This window comes from Thamnophis sirtalis, unplaced genomic scaffold (assembly GCF_051295495.1).
Source record: "Thamnophis sirtalis isolate CommonGarterSnake01/CBP01778 unplaced genomic scaffold, rThaSir2_p1.2 scaffold_2, whole genome shotgun sequence".
Classification (NCBI taxonomy): domain Eukaryota; kingdom Metazoa; phylum Chordata; class Lepidosauria; order Squamata; family Natricidae; genus Thamnophis; species Thamnophis sirtalis.
In genome coordinates, this window is record NW_028261382.1 from 39,896,857 (window position 1) to 39,917,949 (window position 21,093).

The following is a 21,093-nucleotide window of genomic DNA, read 5'->3' on the forward strand; positions in this document are numbered from 1 at the left end:
GGAAAATATAATTAATAGGGACCACATCTTGGCTTGGAAAGCAAACAGCATTAAGTCTGGATAGTATTTGAATGGATACTAAAATAAGAGCAGTTGAGAAATATCTCCGAAGAAGGTAATAACAAGCCACTTCCTTACTGTGGCCAAATAATTATTCTCCAAATAATTAACGACATTCACTTAATGTTTGTTTTTTTTAATTTTGCAAAAGGAAGCTTTCATCACCTGGACTATAAACATATTTAGAAACTTGGGAAGGCAGGGGGGGAAAAAACCCTGTTCCCATTCCTGTAAGATGATGGGTCTTCTGGCAGAACTGGGAGAAGATTCTAGATTTCCCGCTTGCAAAATCAAGAGGAGATCATGAATCATTTTGAAAGTCTATTCCCCACCGCCCCCCGGGAAGAGAAACAAGGTTTTGAGTCTCCAATCCCAGCTTCTCCTTCAAGGGTGTGCAAATAACACTTATCCGGCTGTTTTTCCAACCCCCCCCCCCCAAAAAAAGTTGAGATTTCAGGAAACTTTGTGAGTGTTTTGCCCCGCCAGTGTAACTGGCAGCTGATTCAGACAGTGAGGAGGGTTGGGGAGGAACCTGGGCCAGTCCTGGAGTCTGGGAAAGGCTCTGATGAGGGGTCTGTGTCGGAGGCAGAAAGGGGGCCAGGGCCGTCTGACAATTATCAGCTGCCTTCGGAGTTGGACATCAGTGAGGCAGAAGAACAGCTGGAGCCTGTTCCCAGTGTGTGCATGCACAGAGTTGCCAGAGGAAGGGAACAGCTAAAGAACAGGGGTCGACTTGGGAGTAAAGCCACAGATGAATGGCCCCTCCCATGGGGAATAAAAGAGGAGCAGAAGGGGAGTGGAGTTTGCAGGAGACAATTAGTTAGTTTGTTCATTCGTTCGTTTCAGGAGTGTGAAGATCTGTCCGTGAATCTCTGAGACTCTGTGCCCAAGTCATTCCTCATTTGGAAAATATTTACATGGCAGCTTTCCAAGCTAGATAAGGTCTGTGGTCATAAATACTCCTTTGAAAGACTGTTCGCCAGGCCTGGGCTGCGTGTGGAAGGAGAGGAATTCACACGCGTTTCATAAAAGGGGTTTTTTGTCGGGACCAGGAATCTGCCTCGCGCTTTTCTTGAGGAAGTCTCGGTCGGAAGAGTGAGAATCCCACAAACGGCCGCCGTTGGCGGGGAAAATCAGTTGGAGTTGGTCACTGGATGGGAAGAAGTCTTCACGTCCAGATGGATCAAGAGAGCTGCAGCCGGGGAGACAAAGAGATGGAGAAAAGGATTGGATTTGAGGAGGAAATTGTTGGGAGAGGAGATGTGGATGCTTTTCTCCCTTTGGCTGAGTTGTGTCTCCGGGGGTTCCACCACACCTGCTGAACCACACCCGCCCTGCAGAAGAACAAGAGACACCTGTCCTCCACCCGGCCCATCTGCGCTAAAAGGGAGGAGAAACCCAGAAGATGAGAAAAAGGAGACAAGGAAAACAGAAAGGTGAGTAGATAAACGTGGATTGCGCCCTTTTCTTGTTTTTCTTTTCTTCCGAAGGAAGCTCAAAAGAGACCTTTTTTTCCCAAGGATGAGAGCCAACCAGAGGGCCCCCGCTGGATTCTACAGGTGAACTCACCTGTGGCTTCTGCGTGAAGGTTTTGTGCATCAGCGCTCTGCACACACCCGGACAGAAATATCTTCTTCTCTTCTACTTTCTCCACCTTGGTTTCCACGAGGACTACAGAGCCCAGCGGGATGAGGCTGGAAGGGGGAAGGATGGTTAAATCTCTCTGTGGGTTCTCCCCTGCCTGCAGCCAAAGCAGAGGGATCTATCCAGGCTGGTTGGTCTGGCTTTGCTAAGATCCAAGTGGAAATACAGGCTAGGAATTCAGGCAGTCCTCATTCAGTGACTGTGCAAAGCTACGATGCGACTTAGGGCCATTTCCACACTGACAACCCTGGCTGCATTCCCCGTGGCCGCACAGTTCGTAATTCAGATCCTCGGCAACTGACTTGTATTTACGACAGTTGCAGTGTCCCCTGGGGTGTGTGTGTGTGTCACACGATCCCCTTTTGCGACCGGCAAAGCCAACGGGGAAGCCCGCTTCATTTAACGGCGGCGTTATGAAATTGAAAACCGGAGGGATTCCCTTAACAAGGGTGGCAAGGAAGGATCATAAAGTGGGGGGGGGGGGCGCGAAACCTCTCCGAACAAATGTCTCACTTAGCAACAGAAACCTCGGGCTTCATTGTAGTCGCAAGACGAGGACCGCCTATAGGCCGGAGAAGCAAGCCGCCCGTCTCTCTCCGAGACGGCGTAATAGAAAGACAAGAGTTGGTAGAATCGGACAAAATTCACGGCACCGGCGTCTCACTCAGCCACGGAAAAATCTGGGGCTCAACCGTGGTTATTAGCCGAGGGACCCCTCCGCGCTCAACCTGGGGGGCGCCAGGAGACACCGAGTCCTCGCTTACCTCTTGTAGTTCACGGAAAGGTTGGCGGTCAGCACGATGCCGAAGGCGCAGATGCCGCAACTCGCAAAGGTGTGATCCAGGATGGCGGCCACGGCCCCCCCGTGCACGAATCTGGATCGAGGCGGGAGTCGACATCGGAAGAGGCGGGAGGGGACCGGAAAAAGCGCGGGGAAGAGCAACAGTTAGAGGACAGGAGGCTAAAACATACGAAGAACGGTTGCAGGAACTGGGGATGTCCAGTTTTAAGGAAAAGAAGGACTAGGGGAGGACATGATAGCATCTTCTAGTATTTGAGGGGCTGCTTGGGGAGGGGGGGGGAGATTGGACTAGATGACCAAAAGGTCCCTTCTTGTTAATTTTATTCAACGTTAGAAAACAGACTGGAAGAATGTCCGACGGGATGTGGAGACGCGGCCTCCGATCAACCTCTCCAAGCTCACCCGATCATCCCTTCCAAATAGGACCCCGGTTGGAGAAGGACCATCATCCGTCTCTCCGAGTCGTTGTAAAACATGGCAAACTCGAACCCGCGGCCTTCGGTAGCCACGTTTCGGACGAACAAGCAGGCGTCTTGATGCTTTCTCGGCGTGTACCCTGATTTGCTGCGGACTACGAAAGGGAGGCGGGGAGGAAAAAAAAAACGACGAAAGAAAAAACGAAGAGATTTAAAGTTTGGAAAAAGTAAATTCTCTTTATTTTTATTAGATTTGCGGTTCGGGCTAAAATAAAACAGAGATCAGAAATGCTGTCCCCCCCAGGGAGGAGGAAAAATCATCCAGACATAGAATATTTGGCGGGGGGGGGGGAAGTAAAATTGGTTGCAGGGAGTGGGGGGGGTCACGATTGGGAGTTAATTTTTGAACCAGGCTACGAAAGAAATCAAGGGTGGCTCAGTGGCTAAGACGCTGTGCTTGTTGATCAAAAAAGAGCAGTTCGAATCCCCAGCGCCGCATAACGGAGCGAGCTCCCGTTACTTGTCCCAGCTTCCGTCAACCTAGCAGTTCGAAATCACACAAAAAACGCAAGTAGAAAAATAGGAGCCACCTTTGGTGGGAAGGGAACAGTGTTCCGTGCGCCTTCGGCGTTGAGTCATGCCGGCCACATGACCACGGAGACGTCTTCGGACAGCGCTGGCTCTTCGGCTTTGAAAACGGAGATGAGCACCGCCCCCTAGAGTTGGGAACGACTAGCGCAGATGTGCAAGGGGAATTCTTACCTTTAGAATATTTGGGGTGGGGGGGAAGGAGAATTGGTTGGGGGGATGTCACAAGGGTGACGATTGGGAATTAATTTTTGAACCAGGCTACGGGAGAAAAGTTGGTGGAAAATTATCCCCGCATGTTAAAAGCAAAACTTGGATTTGGGAATTTTCTTCCGCTTCAGAGGTGGGTCTCTTGTCCTTAATTGCACCCACATTATCTGACCCCCCAACCAGCATCTTACACACCCATAACTTGAGCTCAGGTTTCTGAGAGCTGGAAGCCCACTCATCTTCAAGAGGCCAAGTTGAGGACCGCGACCTTTAACTTGTGACGTGTTTTGAGAGCCAGAACTTGCATCCTACGACCTGAGGGCATCTAAGGTGGCATTACCCAAGAATTGCCAAATTGAAGATGGGTGGAGTTCCAACTCCCAGAAATCGGAATTCGCCCATCTCCGCAAGGTTGAGCAACCCCCGTGGAGGGGAAGGACCACGATTCGGGCAAACCAAAGGACGAAGACGGAGAACTTTCCTAACAAGCGGACGTTTGGAGAAGGAAGGCCGCTCCGGGAGGAAATTTTTTGAGCGGGATGGAAAGACTGACCTGGCATACTGTCCACGCAGTTGTTATAACTGGGTATGCGTTCCCACGGCCCGTCCTCGGACATCTTGGTGAACTTCTCAAACTGGGCCATCATCTCTCGGCTCCAACTTGGGTTGGGGAGACCAAAGTCCTTGAGAGACTGGTGGGGCTGTTGCTGGGAAGGAAGGAAGACAAGATACTTGCGTTGAGGGACCCCACTCATGCCCACAAGATGCTTCAAGGCACATGGGTGGGTTATTTGCAGGTCTTCTATCTTCTCTGTCCATCCCGTCAGGTCTCTTAGGCTCGGAGTTCCCTCTCTGAATGCAGGAGGCTCAACCTTCTGAGGATCCTCCAGCAGCATCTCCTTAGGATCCCAGAACCTTTTAGATGGTCCTCCAAAACCAGGGATGAAGAGGTTTATTTGGAGAGGGTGGTCCTCCCCTTCTTTTTAAACCCTCCCCAATACTCACTGTGGAGGTCCTTCGGGACAGCACACGGGGATGTTGCACCAAGAGTCCTTTCGTTGTTGACTCACGAGGTATCCTGGTGGCCAATCCTTTGACCCTCTGGTTGACGCTCCTCAAAACGCGATGCATTCTGAACCGTCTGAGCTCTTGGGAAGGGTGTCTTCTGCTCTGAAGCTCTTTCTACGGGCAGAACTCAACTCCCAACAGCTTTAATAGGTCCCTCCCTTCCGTCAGCAGTGGAGGAAGTTCACCCAGGACCAATTGGACTTAAGGCTATTGTTCCTTCCTTCCAGGGAAGACACACCCTCAAAATCGAGAAGGACTTGAGAAGTTTCCTTCTTGGAAAAGATCAAAGAGTAGATCAAATAAGCATGCTTGTTGCTTGGCAGGCTTTGAAGATGTCCACAGTTAGGATTATGGTTAGAGTTAGAGGTGCAAGCAGAGATGATACATAGCTCCATCATGCTCAACTTGACAGACGCGGGCCCTCCTATTAGTAAGAAAGCATCTCCCGAGCGAAGGCAAATATGTTTCCCAAGATAATGATGTGAGATTAAATTTGGGTCGGTCACCAGAGATTCTTCTCTTCCAAGCTTTGGAACTCACGCTGGAACCCATCTTCAGGGAATTTCCACTGGAAGACAAGCTTCGGGCTGTTCCGTGACTTGTGTTCATGTGATGCAGCAACTACAATTGTCGTCCGATTGCCGTGTTGATGGCTGGCGACCGGCTGTCGTTTCCTTGTGCCGCCAATCCCCCGGGGCTCCTAAGTGTTTGATAGGCTGGTGGGAATTCAGCACTCCTGTTGACGGACGAAGGGCCCGTTTCCCAATCACTTCCCTGGCTGTTTTTGGGCCTGCTCGGCCAACAATCGTAGTTGCTGCGGAATTGAATGCGTGTCCTTGTTGGCTGCGATGCGAGGCTACCAAGGACCGACTGCTTGCTTGTGTTCTTATCTCTCGATCTTGCAAAAGATCTCCTTAAGAAACAATCCACTTTGGCTTGAGCACAGCCAGGGACCAGGAATACTGATGGTGAGACCAAAGTTTTTCTCACCAGGTTGTCATTTCCCAAATCTGGTTCCCAGTTGTATCTCGGACACCTTTATGAGGTTTGCTTGGCCATAGCCATGTTCTCGGACATGGGTCGGCAACCTTAAACACTATCCATAGAGCCACAAATGTCCTAACCGGAAACCCCCATTCAATTCTGGAGCCGACTGGAAGTCCGGTTCCCCCCACTGTAATCTCCCTCCTAGTGTGGCGTCCTTTTTCCTCCACCTGCCCTAACCGAAAGCCCTATCAATTGTGGAGCCGACCGGTGACAGAGAGCCGCAACAGAGGGACGAAAGAGCCACATGCGGCTCTGGAGCCGCAGATTGCTGATCCTTTTTCTAGGAAGTTTTTCCCTCTTCCAAAAACCAACTTGTTCCTGGAACCTGTGTTTAAGAGTATTTCTCCACCTGGGGGACTCTTAAATTAAAATTAATGAGGGGTTTGGAAATTATCTCCCCACCCCCACCCCCAATCCTTGACTTGTGGCCATTTTCCTGCTTAGCACCCAGCTGGCATCAGGAAAATCAGGAAGAACAGCAGGAATTTACGCAAACCGGTTCCCAAGGATGAAACAAGATACACATAAAAGAGTGAGTACATTTATTGTTCTCGTTTGCAATCGCCAGGCTGTCATTCAAACCAACATGTAATAAAAACACGTGCGTAAAAGGTAAGTGCCTGTCAAGCGTGCAGCGTGTCCCACACTGAGCATTCTCAAGGCGTTTCCATACACAAGACAAACATGACATATCGAAAAGGAGAAGTTCATTTTGGAATGTTGCGGAGAAGTACGTAGGAAGAATACAAAAAGAGAAGTTCCTATAATGTCCTAAACTATCGGCTGTTTCACCTCTGTTCTATCTTACACCCACGCCTGGCTTCCTGTGCCCCTCCTTTACAACTTGCCACGCTGCTCCAGTAAGGTTTGTTGCAACTTAATAAAAACGAATTAATCCCTCATAATTGTCTCCTATTAGTTGGTTTTGTCGTTAAATCAAATCCTTAATTTTTTCAACACCACTACTCCGTGGGGAATAGACAGCGTGAAGTTTCCACTTAATTCCGAAAACCTAGGACACAGTTTTTGTCACCTGAGCTGTGAAGTTCACATGCTTCAGGAACAAAATGAACAGGTAGAATCCATTTAAACACACATTAACTACAAGGATGAAACTTTTCTCGTGTCCTTTTGGATTGGAGACATCTTAAGTTTCAATTACCTTGAGGGTGCAACAAAGACTTAAGACACGCCTAAGAATTTCAACAGACAGTACATCAAATTAATCGTCCAATTACCTAGGAATTTCCCATTCAATACATGGCTTAGGACCAGGATACCTGCGAGACCGTTCTCATAACTCGGCAAGTGTTGCCACGAGCCGTCCTCGGACATCTTGGCGAACTTCTCAAACTGGTCCATCATCTCTCGGCTCCCAACTTGGGGTTGGGGAAGCCAAGGTCCTGGAGAGGCTGGTGGGGCCGTTGGTGGGAAGGAAGACAAGATACTTGCGTTGAGGGACCCCACAGGACGCTTCAAGGGACATGGGTGGGTTATTTGCAGGTCTTCTATCTTCTCTGTCCATCCCGCCAGGTCTCTTAGGCTCCGAGTTCCCTCTCTGAATGCAGGAGGCTCAACCTTCTGAGGATCCTCCAGCATCTCCTTAGGATCCCAGAACCTTTTAGATGGTCCTCCAAAACCAGGGATGAAGAAGTTTATTTGGAGAGGGTGGTCCTTCGGGACAGCAAACGGGGATGTTGCACCAAGAGTCCTTTCGTTGTTGACTCACGAGGTTTCCTGGTGGCCAATCCTTTTGACCCTCTGGTTGACGCTCCTCAAAACACGATGCATTCTGAACCGTCTGAACCGCTGAGCTCTTGGGAAGCGTGTCTTCTTCTCTGAAGCTCTTTCTTCGGGCAGAACTCAACTCCCAACAGTTTTAAGAGTCCCCTCCCTTCCATCAGCAGTGGGGGAAAGTCACCCAGGACCAGTTGGAGTAAGCCTATAGTGTCTTCCTTCCAGTGAAGATACACCCTCAAAATCTAGGAGGACTTGAGAAGTGGCTGGTCCCCCCCTCCCCAAATGATTTATGCCAAGAACTTTCCACAATAAACCTGGATACGTTCACCTGGCCTTAATCCCAGATTCGTGGGCACATTCTCTCCGAGATTGAACCAGCAACCTGTTGCTCAACTGGCACTGAAGATGCCAAGTTACACAAGAGAGGCCGAGTTCTATGTAACGCATCTCTGGTATTTCTCCACCCAGGGGACCCTTAAATTAAAATTAACGAATGACCATACAGGCCGTGAGGGATGTGGACATGGTCTCCTCTTTTGCCATCCCTGACCCTGTGACCGTTTTTCTCCTTAGCTCCCAGCCGTCATCAGGAAAGCCAGGAAGAAAAAGAATTTACGCAAAACGTTTCCCAAGGACGAAACAAGAGCAGACACATTGTAGAGAATAAATTATATTTTAACTTTCTCGTTTGCAATTTCGCGGTTACTCAAACCAACATGTAAAATACTTGTGTAGAAGTAGGGTAAGTACTAAATAATCCTCCCACAAGGCACTCAGAAGGCGGGGCAAAGAGGTAGGCATCTAACGAGGCACCCCAAGGCATAAGGTTTGGCACCGCACAGACCGCGAGAAGACCCAGTGAAGAGGTTGTTGAATGCGGGATGCTGTGATTGTCAGCACTTGGGCAGAAACCTTCTCAGGTGTCGGTGACCAACCAGGTAAGGCTGCCCCGCTGGACCGTACGGCACCTGGGGGGGGTCTCCCTTTTCACTCAACCTCCTTCTCTGCAACCATCCCCAAGAAGAGCGGCTCTCAAAAGCGACAATCTGGATATAAGATAGATCAGGGGCCGGCAAGCTGTGGCTCCGGAGCCGCATGTGGCTCTTTTCATCCCTCGGCTGCGGCTCCCTGTTCGCTGGTCGGCTCCACAATTGATAGGGCTTTCGATTAGGACCGGTAGAGGAAGGAGGAGGCCGCGCTAGGTGAAGACTCTATGGTGGGGGAACCGGGCTTCCGGTCAGCTCCAGAATTGAACGGGGGGGCATCCGGAGAGGACTTTTGTGGCTCCTTTTGAGTGTTTAAGGTTAGATTCCGACCCCCTGGGTTAGAATGTCACTGTGGAGAGTCCTCCTCTTCCTCCTCAAACCCCACTCCTTCTAGCCTTGTTGCCGTTGCAAACTTGGGTCCAGAAACATCTGCAAGGAAACCACCCAGGAGAGAGAGACACCCCCCCCCCACCATCCCCAACAACCCCACAGTCCAATATCGATGTTTTTCTTCGACTCCACCCGTTCGGAAGCTCGGCCCAAAAGAAAACTTCTGCCACGTGTAAAAGGGTGAAAATAAAAACACACGCTCGAAGGGTCGAGAATCGGGGAGCGAGTTCGAAAGCAGCCGGAAAACACCCATCGGGCTTCAGAACCAGGGCACCCAGATCAAGAGTTACAAGGTGACAACCCGACGGGAAATATAGCTTTTTGGGATTCACGGCCTCCTCCGCCACCAAGGTGCCAAACAGGTGTGAGAGTTCCAATTTTGACCTGTTGTTGTTCCCCCCCAGTTGTGCAAAGAAGGCAGGAGAGACACCGATGAAGCTCTGAGCGGGGCTTGTAGTGGGAGAGCTGAGGAAGAGGAAGGGGGAGCTGGGTCTGTGGATGTCCGTTAAAGGAAGATGCTGGGATCCGTTTCTTTCTGGGGCGAAGAGGAGGGCTGCAGTTCGATGAAGAGACCTTAAAAAAAAAAACCAGGAGAGAAACAAAGGAGAAATAGACAATTCGAGGCTAGGAAAGTAGGATATTAGCGAAAACCGAATCAGGCAATCAAGGTAGCCACTCCTGCCCTCTATTTCTCAACACCTGGAGGGCTTTTGACCACGCTGCTTGGGATTCTGGGAACTGTAGTCTGGGGAATGGGGGGGGGGAAGGGAAACCCAGGTTGAAGTGACTCTGTACAGGTAACTCTCGACAGATCACTGAGTGGCCGCTCAAAGTTACGACCGCGGCCCTATGCTACGACAGACTTACCGGTGGCCTCTGCATGGAGGGTCTGACCGTCCGCGCTCCGGATTTCGCCGCTGGCAAAGATCTTCCTGCCTTCGATTTTGTCCACCCTGGAGTCCACCAGGACCACGGAGCCCAAGGCCACGGGACTGAATGAAGGGGGAGGGAAAAAGGCCAAGGGTTACCAGACGCCAGCAGGTTCCTCACTCAGCAACCGCGGCAAGGGAGTTGACTTAACAAACAGAAACCTGAGCTTCTATTGCCGTCGTAAGTTCAAGGCAGCCTGCCTGGACAATGCAAACACAATACTATTCAAAAAAAATAATACAAAGACATGTCTGGTGGTCATTCTTTTCCCCCCAATCTTGTTAGGAGGCTGAGAGATTCACTTTTGGAACAAAACCAAACCTTACAGAAAGGGTTTGTTTATATTCTTATGGGGAAAAAAAGTTGTGATTTGATGTCAATGCCTTAATTTTAAAGCGACAGAGAGAGAGTCAATGTTTCTTTCTCGGATAACTCAAATGTTAAATATTAACCCTGGAATTAAAAAGGAAAAAAACCCTCAAAATTGGCACACCCGGAAGAGTTGAGAAATGTCCCATCTGCCCAATTCCGATTTTGGTTCTTCTTCTACAAAGACGATTAAGGGGACTGGAGGCTAAAACATATGAGGAACGGTTGCAGGAACTGGGTATGTCTAGTTTAAGAGAAAGAAGGACTATGGGAGACATGATAGCAGTCTTCCTGTATCTCAGGGGCTGCCACAAAGAAGAGGGAGTCAAACTATTCTCCAAAGCACCAGAGGGCAGGACAAGAAGCAATGGGTGGAAACTAATCAAGGAGAGAAGCAACTTAGAACTAAGGAGACAATTCCTGACAGTCAGAACAATTAATCAGTGGAACAGAAGTTGCCTCCAGAAGTTGTGAATGCTCCAACACTGGAGATTTTTACGAAGAGGTTGGATAGCCATTAGTCTGAAGTGGTGTAGGGTTTCCTGCCTAAGCAGGGGGTTGGACTAGAAGACCTCCAAGGTCCCTTCCAACTCTGTTATTCTATTCTATTCTTTAGTCTATTCTATTCTTTAGTCTATTCTATTCCTATTCTATTCTATTCTACATTCCAATATTTATTCTATTCTATTCTATTTCTATTCCTATTCTCTTCTCTTTTTTTCAATATATTTTTATTATTTTTACATTCAAAACAATGCAGTGCCCCAAAGTCGGAGTGACTATACATTAAACATTATATACAGCTAGTCACAACTATTGACAATTAGCCTACTAAATACATTATCAATCCTTCTGTCCAAACACAGTATATAGAGTTTCTTCCAGTCTTGTCCCCTTGTCTTATACCAGTCATAAAATCTGTTCCAGACTTCAAAATATTCCGATTCCCCTTCATTTTTAAGTTCGAGAGTGAGCCTATCTGCTTCCGCGCAGGCCAACACTTTTCTGATTATATCTAGCTCTGACGGTGTATTTTCTTTTTCCCCAATACTGCGCATAAGTTATGCGCGCCGTAGTTAGTACATGAATAATTAAATAAAGTGTATCTTTCTTAAACCCCTCCGGTAGGTGGCGCAGTGGTTAAATGCAGCACTGCAGGCTACTGCTAGATCAGCAGTTCAGCGGTTCAAATCTCACCGGCTCAGGGTTGACTCAGCCTTCCATCCTTCCGAGGTGGGTAAAATGAGGACCCAGATTGTTGGGGGCGATATGCTGACTCTCTGTAAACCGCTTAGAGAGGCCTGAAAGGCCTATGAAGCGGTATATAAGTCTACTGCTATTGCTATTCTTTATTCTGTATTCCTATTCCTATTCCTATATTCTATTCTATTCTATTCTTATTTCCTATTCTATTCTATATTCCTATTCTATTCTTATTTCCTATTCTATATTCTATTCTTTATTCCAATTCTATTCTATCCTTATTTCCTATTCTATATTCAATTCTATTCTTTACTCTATTGTATTCCTATTTCTATTTCCATTCCTATATTCTATTCTAATTTCCTATTCTATATTCTATTCTATTCTTTATTCTGTATTCCTATTACTATTTCTATTCCTATATTCTATTCTATTTCCATTCCTATATTCTATTCTATTCTTATTTCCTATTCTATATTCTATTCTATTTTTTATTCTATTGTATTCCTATTTCTATTTCCATTCCTATATTCTATTCTAATTTCCTATTCTATATTCTATTCTATTCCAAGAGCCAAGGTGGCGCAGTGGTTAAATGCAGCACTGCAGGCTACTGCTAGATCAGCAGTTCAGCGGTTCAAATCTCACCGGCTCAGGGTTGACTCAGCCTTCCATCCTTCCGAGGTGGGTAAAATGAGGACCCAGATTGTTGGGGGCAATATGCTGACTCTCTGTAAACCGCTTAGAGAGGGCTGAAAGCCCTATGAAGCGGTATATAAGTCTAACTGCTACTGCTATTGCTATTATACCTAGGAGAAAAACTTCAGGTTTAAACAAGATTTGGTCTCCCACCATTCCCTATTCTCTCCAAAACAAACCTTAATTCAATTCTCCTTTCTTAAGGAGGCACTGACCTCTTGTAGTTTATGTTGAGGTTAGCGGTCACCACCTTGTGGGTGATGAAGATGACGCTGGCCCCTACCGTGCTGTCCAGGATAGTGGCGATGGCGCCGCCGTGGGCGAACCTTGAGAAGAGGCAGAATAAAAATAAAGCTGAATGAGAGATACTTGAAGAAAGAGGGAAGTTGCAAACTCACAAAACGGGATTTAAACCAGGACGGGGTGGCTGAGCTTTGTTGGGTGAAGGTTCAATGCCAGGGGATGATCCATATAGAGAGATCCATATTTATTGATGATTAAACTTGTATTTAGGGACACGGTGGCTCAGTGGCTGAGACGCTGAGCTTGTCAATCAGAAAGGTTGGCAGTTCGGCGGTTCGAATCCCTAGTGCCGCGTAATGAAGTGAGCTCCCGTGACTTGTCCCAGCTTCTGCCAACCTAGCAGTTCGAAAGCACGTAAAAAATGCAAGTAGAAAAATAGGAACCATCTTTGGTGGGAAGGTAATAACAGCGTTCTCTGCACCTTCGGCATTGAGTCATGTCGGCCACATGACCATGGAGACGTCTTCAGACAGAGCTGGCTCTTCGGCTTTGAAACGGAGATGAGCAGCGCCCCCTAGAGTCGGGAGCGACTAGCGCAGATGTGCGAGGGGAACCTTTACCTTAAACTTGTATGTATTTATTAAATTGATTTGCCTCCACCTCATCACCAGATGATGCTGGACGGCTGACGACATTGAAAGGAATAGAACAATAGTTTAGTATCACTGAATGGCACAGAGACAGAAACAGAACCTCTAAGTGAAGATTTCCTAGCTACAAGAAATGAACTTAAATATAAACACACACACACACAAATGTATTTTTGCAGCTTAGAACGACGTTTCTAATCGTCCTGTTAAGATTTCAAATTTTATATTCTGTGTGTCGTGTTTTACTCCCGTGTTCTTACTGAAATAGGATGGGAATGTGCCACAGGTAAAGATTCCCCTCGTATATTGGTGCTGGTCATTCCCGACTCTAGGGGGCGCTGCTCATCTCCGTTTCAAAGCCGAAGAGCCAGCGCCGTGCGAAGACGTCTCCCTTGGTCATGTGGCCGGCGTGACTCGATGCCGAAGGCGCCCGGAACGCTGTTCCCTTCCCACCAAAGGTGGTTCCTATTTTTCTACTCGCATTCTTTATGTGCTCTCGAACTGCTAGGCGCTGGGGATTCGAACTGCCAAACTGCCGACCTTTCTGATTGACAAGCTCAGCGTCTTAGCCACTAAGCCACCGAGTCCCTCTGAATTATATTAGAGCCACCTTTTGATAGAATAGCAATCAAGAAGGAGATGAAGCCTGCAGAATCTTGGTTTCCTTATTTTCCAAAGCACCAGAAAGCAGCAGGGCAAGAAACAACGGATGGAAAGAATCTGGAACTAAGGAAAAACTTACTAACAGGGAGAATTAATCAGTGGAACAGAAGTTGCCTCCGTTAAGTTGTGAGTTACTCCATCACTGGAGACTGGAGAGCCACTTGTCTGAAACGGTAGAGGGTCTCCTGCTTGAGCAGAGGGTTGGACTAGAAGACCTCCAAGGTCCCTTCTCTTCTGATTTATACTCTGAATTATTTAAACTGGGTTTGGTGTTTTTTTCTTAAGGCTCACCCCAAACGCCCCTCGAGGTAGGGCCCTATTTGGAAGACGGCCGCCACCCTCCTCTCCGAAGGTTTCAGGAACATGGCGTACTCAAAGCCCAAGCCTTCCCCTTCGATACTTCGGAGAAAGAGGCGGTTTTTTTGGTTTCCGAGTTCTTCCTTTTGGCGTCCTTCTGCAGAAGCAACAACAACAACAAAAAAAAGGCAGCATTAGTCGAGTTTGGACCTCCTAAGTGAAACTAGAGGTAGTCCTCAACTTACAACCACGACAATTTATGTTGCTAAGCGAGGCGGGAGATGTTTGCCCCGTTTTCTGGCAACGGCTAAATACGAGGCACCTGAATTTTGACCTCGTGGATGCTGCAATGCTCTCAGGTCTAAAAAAAATATGACTGCAAACACACTTCAGTGTGCTCTACTTTCAAACCGTCACTAAATGAACAGTCGCAAGCCAAGGACGTTTCGTACCATTTTTTGGGATGGGTCAGAGAAAGGAACCAGCGGTGAGCTGGAGGTGATACGACTAACCTTAGCCTTCGACTAACAGCCATCCATTTAGGACACCGTTCAGTTACAAGGTCACTGGGAAAAATCACTTGCAACTGGGTCCTCTCTTTTAGAACTAGAACAACGAAGAGAGAAAGGGAAAGCAAAAAGGGAGGAAGGGAGGAAAGAAGAGAAAGAGAGATGGAAGAAAGGAAGAGAAGAAAAGGGAAGAAAGGAAAGAAAGAAAGAAAGAAAAGAAAGAAAGAAAGAAAGAAAAGAGAGACAGATAGAGAGTGAGAAGGAAGGAAGGAAAGAAAAAAAGAAGCTTGCCTGGAAAATGACCAGAGAAACTTTGGTAAGATGGCAGCTTCTGAAGAAAGAAAGAAAGGAAAGAGAAAAAGAAAGAAAGAAAGAAAGAAAGAAAGAAAGAAAGAAAGAAGGAAAGAAAGAAGGAAGGAAAAGCTTTCCTGGAAAATGATCAGAGAAACTTTGGTAAGATGGAAGCTTCTGAAGAAAGAAAGAAAGAAAGAAAGAAAGAAAGAAAGAAAGAAAGAAAGAAAGAAAGAAAGAAAGAAAAGAGAGACAGATAGAGAGTGAGAAGGAAGGAAGGAAAGAAAAAAAGAAGCTTGCCTGGAAAATGACCAGAGAAACTTTGGTAAGATGGCAGCTTCTGAAGAAAGAAAGGAAAGAGAAAAAGAAAGAAAGAAAGAAAGAAAGAAAGAAAGAAAGAAAGAAGGAAGGAAGGAAAAGCTTTCCTGGAAAATGATCAGAGAAACTTTGGTAAGATGGAAGCTTCTGAAGAAAGAAAGAAAGAAAGAAAGAAAGAAAGAAAGAAAGAAAGAAAGAAAGAAAGAGGAAGGAAGGAAAGAATGAAAAGCTTTCCTGGAAAATGACCAGAGAAACTTTGGTAAGATGGCAGCTTCTGAAGAAAGAAAGAAAGAAAGAAAGAAAGAAAGAAAGAAAGAAAGAAAGAAAGAAAGAAAGAAAGAAAGAAAGAAAGAGGAAGGAAGGAAGAAAAGAAAGAAAAGCTTGCCTGGAAGATGATCAGAGAAACTTCGGTAAGATGGAAGCTTCTGAAGAAAGAAAGAAGGAAAGACAGAAAGACAGAAAGACAGAAAGAGGAAGGAAGGAAGGAAGAAAAGAAAGAAAAGCTTGCCTGGAAGATGATCAGAGAAACTTCGGTAAGATGGGAGCTTCTTCCAGCTGCCATCCTTCGTCATCTCCATGTAGCGGTTGAACTGGAGCATCATTTCTTGGCTCCAGCTGGGGTTGGGGACAGCCCGGTCTACACTTTTCTCTGACGTGAGTATAAAAGCCTGAAAAACAGAAAGTGGACATTAGAACGTGCAACAAGAAGTCCAGAGGGGACCTTGGAGATCTTCTAGTCCAACCCCCAACATTAGCCCAATGTTGTACGCTAGTAAAATAACCGCAGAGGGGAAAACAAGGGCCGGGGGATTTAAACTCAAACTACTTCAAACATGCCTCAAATCTCTGAAGCTCACCTGCCCTGGTCACTTGGGGAAGAGATGTCACCTTGGGTCACCCACCAAACCTGGCGTAGAAGAGGGATGGGCAACCCCGGGCCCCTTTATGACCTTTGGACTCCAACTCCCAGAATTCCCGGGAGTTGAAGTCCACAGGTCGTAAAGGGGCCAGAGGTGCTCATCCCTGGTTTAAAACAGGGTGGATTTGATTTAAATCAAGTCAATTTAAATCACGATTTAAATCACGATTTAAATCACTAGTAAAAAGGCTGGATTTCAATCAACTTGATTTCAATCAACTTGATTTCAATCGTGAGTTTTAAAGAGCCACTGGCTCCTCCTCTGACCCACTCAGAATATACAGCCTCGTGCTACCTAACCTCCATTTCATGCTGAATAAATTATGAATGTGTCTTAAATAGAAAACTATCTTTAGATAGATTGTTTACTCCAAAAGCATTTTATTAAAATACATTTGATAAAAAAGCAAAAAAATCCAATTAAAAAATTTAAAAATCTAACATATATATTTTTTTAAAAAAATGATTCTTATCCACCCTGGCTTAAAAGCCACGAAACCTGGCTTGATGGAGTTATGCTAAACCCAATGGAAACAAGCTACGATGCATGCAACAGTGTTTATCAGACACAACCAGAGCTTGCGTGAAGACGGTGGCTGAAAATTCACCGCCAATCAAAGTTATCCCCCCCCCCCAAAAAAAACTAAACCCCCTCCCAAGATTCTCAGGGCTGGTTAGGAAAAAAGAACGAATAAACTCTTTTTGTGATACTCACGTGTGAATTTCCTTGTAGCTTGTGGGAGAAACGCTGGGGGACCCCCGTGGGAAGGATTGTGCCCTGTGCCCCATTTCTAGGGGTCACGAAGCAAGGAAGACCTCTTCCTAACCTCGCCCAGTTCCTCAGCATGACTTCCGTGATTCAAAAGAGCAGCCTCCTTATTGGCAGCCAAATTCAGCTCTTCCTCCAGGTAAACAAGAGGCAAGAGAGGAAAATGTCAGTGCTCCACCTGTCCAACGAATGTGAGTGACAGTTTAACCACAGACCCAGCTTTAATCTTGTTGCTAAACTTAACTGAACTTAGTTCCCCATCCTTTCTGGGTTCTCACGGACTCTAGTCCTCATTTTCCCCAGCCGGTAGGCCAGATTTTTATTGATTGATTTATTTTTCATCAAGCATGAATTAGGTAACACATATATTGTGTAAACATCATTATGAATACATGAAATGGATACGATTGCAAGGGAATATTAGGACAGGACAATAAAGGATTCTAATACCCACACACGTGTGTGTGTATATATGTGTGTGTGTATTAGAATCCTTTATTGGCCAAGTGTGATTAGACACACAAGGAATTTGTCTCTGGTGCATAAGCTGTGTATGTATGTGTGTGCATGTGTGCGTGTATGTATGTCTGTCTGTCTGTGTGTGTGTGTTTGAATGTGTATGTATATATGTGTATTAAAATTCTTTTTTGGCCACCTGTGATTAGACACACAAGGAATTTGTCTCTGGTGCATAAACTGTGTGTGTGTATGTGTGTGTGTGTATAATATATATATATATATCCGTGTGTGTGTGTATGTATATTATATATATATATGTGTGTGTGTGTATATTATATATATATATGTGTTTGTATGTATGTATGTATATTATATATATATATATATATATATATATATATATATATATGTGTGTGTGTGTGTGTGTGTGTGTGTGTGTGTGTGTGTGTGTGTATTAGAATCCTTTATTGGCCAAGTGTGATTAGATACACAAGGAATTTGTCTCTGGTGCATAAGCTGTGTATGTATGTGTGTGCATGTGTGTGTATGTATGTATGTATGTATATATGTATATGTGTGTGTTTGTGTGTGTATGTATGTATGTATATGTATGTGTGTGTGTGTGTGAATGTGTATGTACATATGTGTATTAAAATCCTTGGCCACCTGTGATTAGACGCACAAGGAATTTGCCTGCAATGCATAGGCTCTCTGTGTACACACACACACACACACACACACTTATACACTGGAGACAAATTCCTTGTGTGTCTAATAGCACTTGCCCAATAAAGGATTCTAATTCTAACCCCCCCCCCACACCCCTAATCTATAATCTATACCTATTTATAGCCATATTTCTAGATCTATACTCCATAATTATACATTATAGATCATTACGTACATTCCATGTCGGTGTGCGTGTGTGTGTGTATCACCAATATGTAACTATAATCCATCCATCCATCCATCTAGTTCCACATATTCTCTCACATGATGACCTTTATTTTTTGACTCCTGCCTGCTTAAACGACGCCAGGGTTTTATTTTTATTTTGTCTCGACAAAGAATTCACCGAGGAGGCCGAAGCCACCAAATGGGGGATTATTTCAGTGCCCCCCCTCCCCTCTCTCCCCCCTTTGGGAAACTCAGCAGGCCTACCTGGCAGGGCTGTCATTCCTCTCAGGCGCCGCCTGGAAGGGAAGGGAAGGCCGTATCCCCAGCACGACCCCTTGCCCTTTGACCTCCTTCCCTGCCCGCGTGACCCCCCCTGACCTCCGACCCCCAACCGCCGAGCGCGCGCCTGACTCACCTGCCTCTCCCTCGGGAATGAGCTGCGAGGTCAGACGCCGGCTCATGACGTCACGCGAGGGAGGGGGCGTGGCCGCGCGTCACGTTCGTTGTCGTCGTCTTCTTTGTGGGCGGGGCTGTCCCCGACGCATGCGCGGCTCCGCGCTCTCTTCAGGCGTAAGGGGGTGGTGGTGCACGCAGCGCATGCGCCCGCCCTTCAGCGCGCTCCTCTCTCTTTTTTTCCCCCCCACTCGCTCGCCGAGGTAAGGAAATGTCTCCTCGCCTTATGGAGAAGAATATGGTGATGTCTCGCTTACCAACACACACACACACTTCCTCACTATTTAGCCGCCCGATCCCTCCCAGGCGTTCTGTGCCTTTAAAGGGGGTCTGTCACTCAAGGCGAGGTATCCAATCAGGCGCTGCCCTGCCTCCCCAGTTCTTCTAAGACTCTCATGCATTGGTCCTTAGATGTGCCAGTCCGGCCCACTCGGATGCCCCAATCACGTGCCTTCCCTAAGCATTGCTCTTCTCCCATTGGATAAGCCGACCGGCAATCTAGTGTGGCGTGACGAGCCGCACCCCCAGCCTTACACATCAAACCGTGACTCAGCAGGGTGCCGCTGACGTATCCATTCGCCTTCCCTGATTGGCCAAGGGGAGTGTCAATCGCGACCTGGGTGGAACCTCCCTCTTGCAGAGCCAAAAAGTGCTTTTTGCACGAGCAGCGGCCTTTTGCACATGCTCAGAGGCCCCAAAACTCTCATTTAAGACCTTTCTGGCCCTTGAGTGCTTTTGTGCATGGGGCAAAAATCCCCTTTTCCCAAGGGAAAGGCATTCCCTGAGCATGTGCAGAGTTCCCCAAGGAAACCACCCCTCTTTTTTCAAAGCAGCTGGCAGCATCTTTCCTTCTGCAGAAAGCCGCAGCCTTTGGGCATAGCAATAGCAATAGCAATAGCAGTTAGACTTATATACCGCTTCATGGGGCTTTCAGCCCTCTCTAAGCGGTTTACAGAGTCAGCATATTGCCCCCAACAACAATCCGGGTTCTCATTTCACCCACCTCGGAAGGATGGAAGGCTGAGTCAACCTTGAGCCGGTGAGATTAGAACCGCTGAACTGCAGATAGCAGTCAGCTGAAGTAGCCTGCAGTACTACACCCTAACCACTGCGCCACCTCGGCATCAAGATGACTTCACTCTGCAGCGGGAGTGGACCAAAAACGTTTACCAGAGGTTGCTGGCAGAAGAAGAACCAGCATTAAATCATGGCTTAACGCCCGCCTGGAACTGTCCCCGATGAATCATGCAAGGGAAAAAAAAATTAAATACGAAGCTCATCTCGTGCCAAGAACATCGGCTCTGCTTGGGCTGCAGCCTCAAACTGGAAAAAAGGGAAAGACCCTTCCGCAGCTGGAAGGCGAGCCTCTCAGGGAGCTTGCCTCCACCCAATTCCTGACCTGCTGGTTTTCCTTTATGCAAGGATTTTTAAAAACAGCCGCAAAAATAGGCAGGAAAAATAGCTTAACTTAATAGCAATAGCAGTTAGACTTATATACCGCTTCATAGGGCTTTCAGCCCTCTCTAAGCAGTTTACAGAGTCAGCATATCGCCCCCCCACAGTCTGGGTCCTCATTTCACCCACCTTGGAAGGATGGAAGGCTGAGTCAACCTTGAGCCGGTGAGATTAGAACCGCTGAACTGCAGATAGCAGTCAGCTGAAGTGGCCTGCAGTACTGCACCCTAACCACTGCGCCACCTCGGCTCTTGATGATAGAAACACCTCCAAAAAGAAGGACGTCTCCTTTACAACTTCTACATCTCTACTGTTGCATGGGAATTTTTGGGAGTTGAAGTCTGGCTGTTCTTTAAAATTGCTGAAACATTTGGTTTAAAAAAAGGAGCAAAAAACTCCCCTTTTCGAAAAGCTAATAAACACAACAAAAGTCTTGTCGCTCATCTGGATTCGCCCCGTTCCTTTCCCTCCCCCTTTCGGGCACGAAAACCAGGCCACGGACGGATCGGAAGAACATTTCCCTTCCCATTCAAATCGGAAGTGCGTTTTCGAGATGGCAAGGATCAAAAATGCAAAAAGAAAGGATTTTAGGAAGGTTATTTGTTGGATGCATTTCAAAGTCCCTTCTTCCCCCATCTGGAAATGTTTGCAAAGACCAGCAATTAAGAATGACTGGTTTGGCCATGTCTGATTTCTCTCTATTGTCTTGGCAACCTTCAGTATTTTTGGCTTAAACCCCAAGGGCAGGAAACATGCAGAGGGATGAATCACCCCAGCCACCGCACCAGAAAATCACCCTCCCCTCTTTCAAAAGCCTGCCTAGGCTTGTGAAAATCACAAGTGTGGTTTGCCATGTTACTCCACTCCAGAAAACAACTCTTACCATCTCCCGAGTCTAGAAAATTCTGTGTTTCGTATTGGGCAAAGTCTTCCCCCTTCGGCCTCCCGGGATTGCTATGGAGCTGGGCAGTTTTAGCAATAGCAATAGCAGTTAGACTTATATACCGCTTCATAGGGC

The 21,093-nt window shown here is 46.9% G+C and overlaps 2 protein-coding genes across 2 annotated transcripts; both read right to left on the minus strand.

The window, feature by feature from the left end:
- Positions 1-530: 530 nt before the first annotated feature.
- On the minus strand, positions 531-5,795 carry LOC106543935 (acyl-coenzyme A thioesterase THEM4). The gene is made up of 6 exons (XM_087705045.1): positions 4,726-5,795; positions 4,274-4,427; positions 2,909-3,077; positions 2,469-2,579; positions 1,630-1,754; positions 531-1,252 (listed from the first exon to the last, which is right to left on the minus strand). Exons 1-6 carry the CDS (start codon positions 4,849-4,851, stop codon positions 1,194-1,196), a joined length of 744 nt encoding a protein of 247 aa, XP_087561171.1. The 5' UTR covers positions 4,852-5,795; the 3' UTR covers positions 531-1,193.
- A 567-nt stretch (positions 5,796-6,362) lies between these two features.
- LOC106543944 (acyl-coenzyme A thioesterase THEM4) lies at positions 6,363-18,949 on the minus strand. Its single transcript, XM_087705043.1, has 7 exons — positions 18,583-18,949; positions 16,758-16,989; positions 15,632-15,791; positions 14,000-14,162; positions 12,368-12,478; positions 9,819-9,943; positions 6,363-9,524 (listed from the first exon to the last, which is right to left on the minus strand). The coding sequence occupies exons 2-7, from the start codon at positions 16,887-16,889 to the stop codon at positions 9,457-9,459; spliced, it is 759 nt and encodes a 252-aa protein (XP_087561169.1). The 5' UTR covers positions 16,890-16,989; positions 18,583-18,949; the 3' UTR covers positions 6,363-9,456.
- Between the last annotated feature and the right edge of the window lie 2,144 nt (positions 18,950-21,093).

Excerpts from the sequence above, each read along its gene's own strand:
- LOC106543935 (XM_087705045.1), bottom strand. The coding sequence starts at position 4,851 with ATGCATCGCGTTTTGAGGAGCGTCAACCAGAGGGTCAAAGGATTGGCC. Across the intron at positions 3,078-4,273 it reads CTGCGTGGACAGTATGCCAG|TCCGCAGCAAATCAGGGTAC; the intron begins GTCAGTCTTTCC and ends TCCCTTTCGTAG. Across the intron at positions 1,755-2,468 it reads CTTTCCGTGAACTACAAGAG|CCTCATCCCGCTGGGCTCTG; the intron begins GTAAGCGAGGAC and ends TCCCCCTTCCAG.
- LOC106543944 (XM_087705043.1), bottom strand. The coding sequence starts at position 16,889 with ATGCTGAGGAACTGGGCGAGGTTAGGAAGAGGTCTTCCTTGCTTCGTG. Across the intron at positions 15,792-16,757 it reads AGCTACAAGGAAATTCACAC|GCTTTTATACTCACGTCAGA; the intron begins GTGAGTATCACA and ends TCTGTTTTTCAG. Across the intron at positions 12,479-13,999 it reads TACCTCGAGGGGCGTTTGGG|GTTCGCCCACGGCGGCGCCA; the intron begins GTGAGCCTTAAG and ends CCTCTTCTCAAG.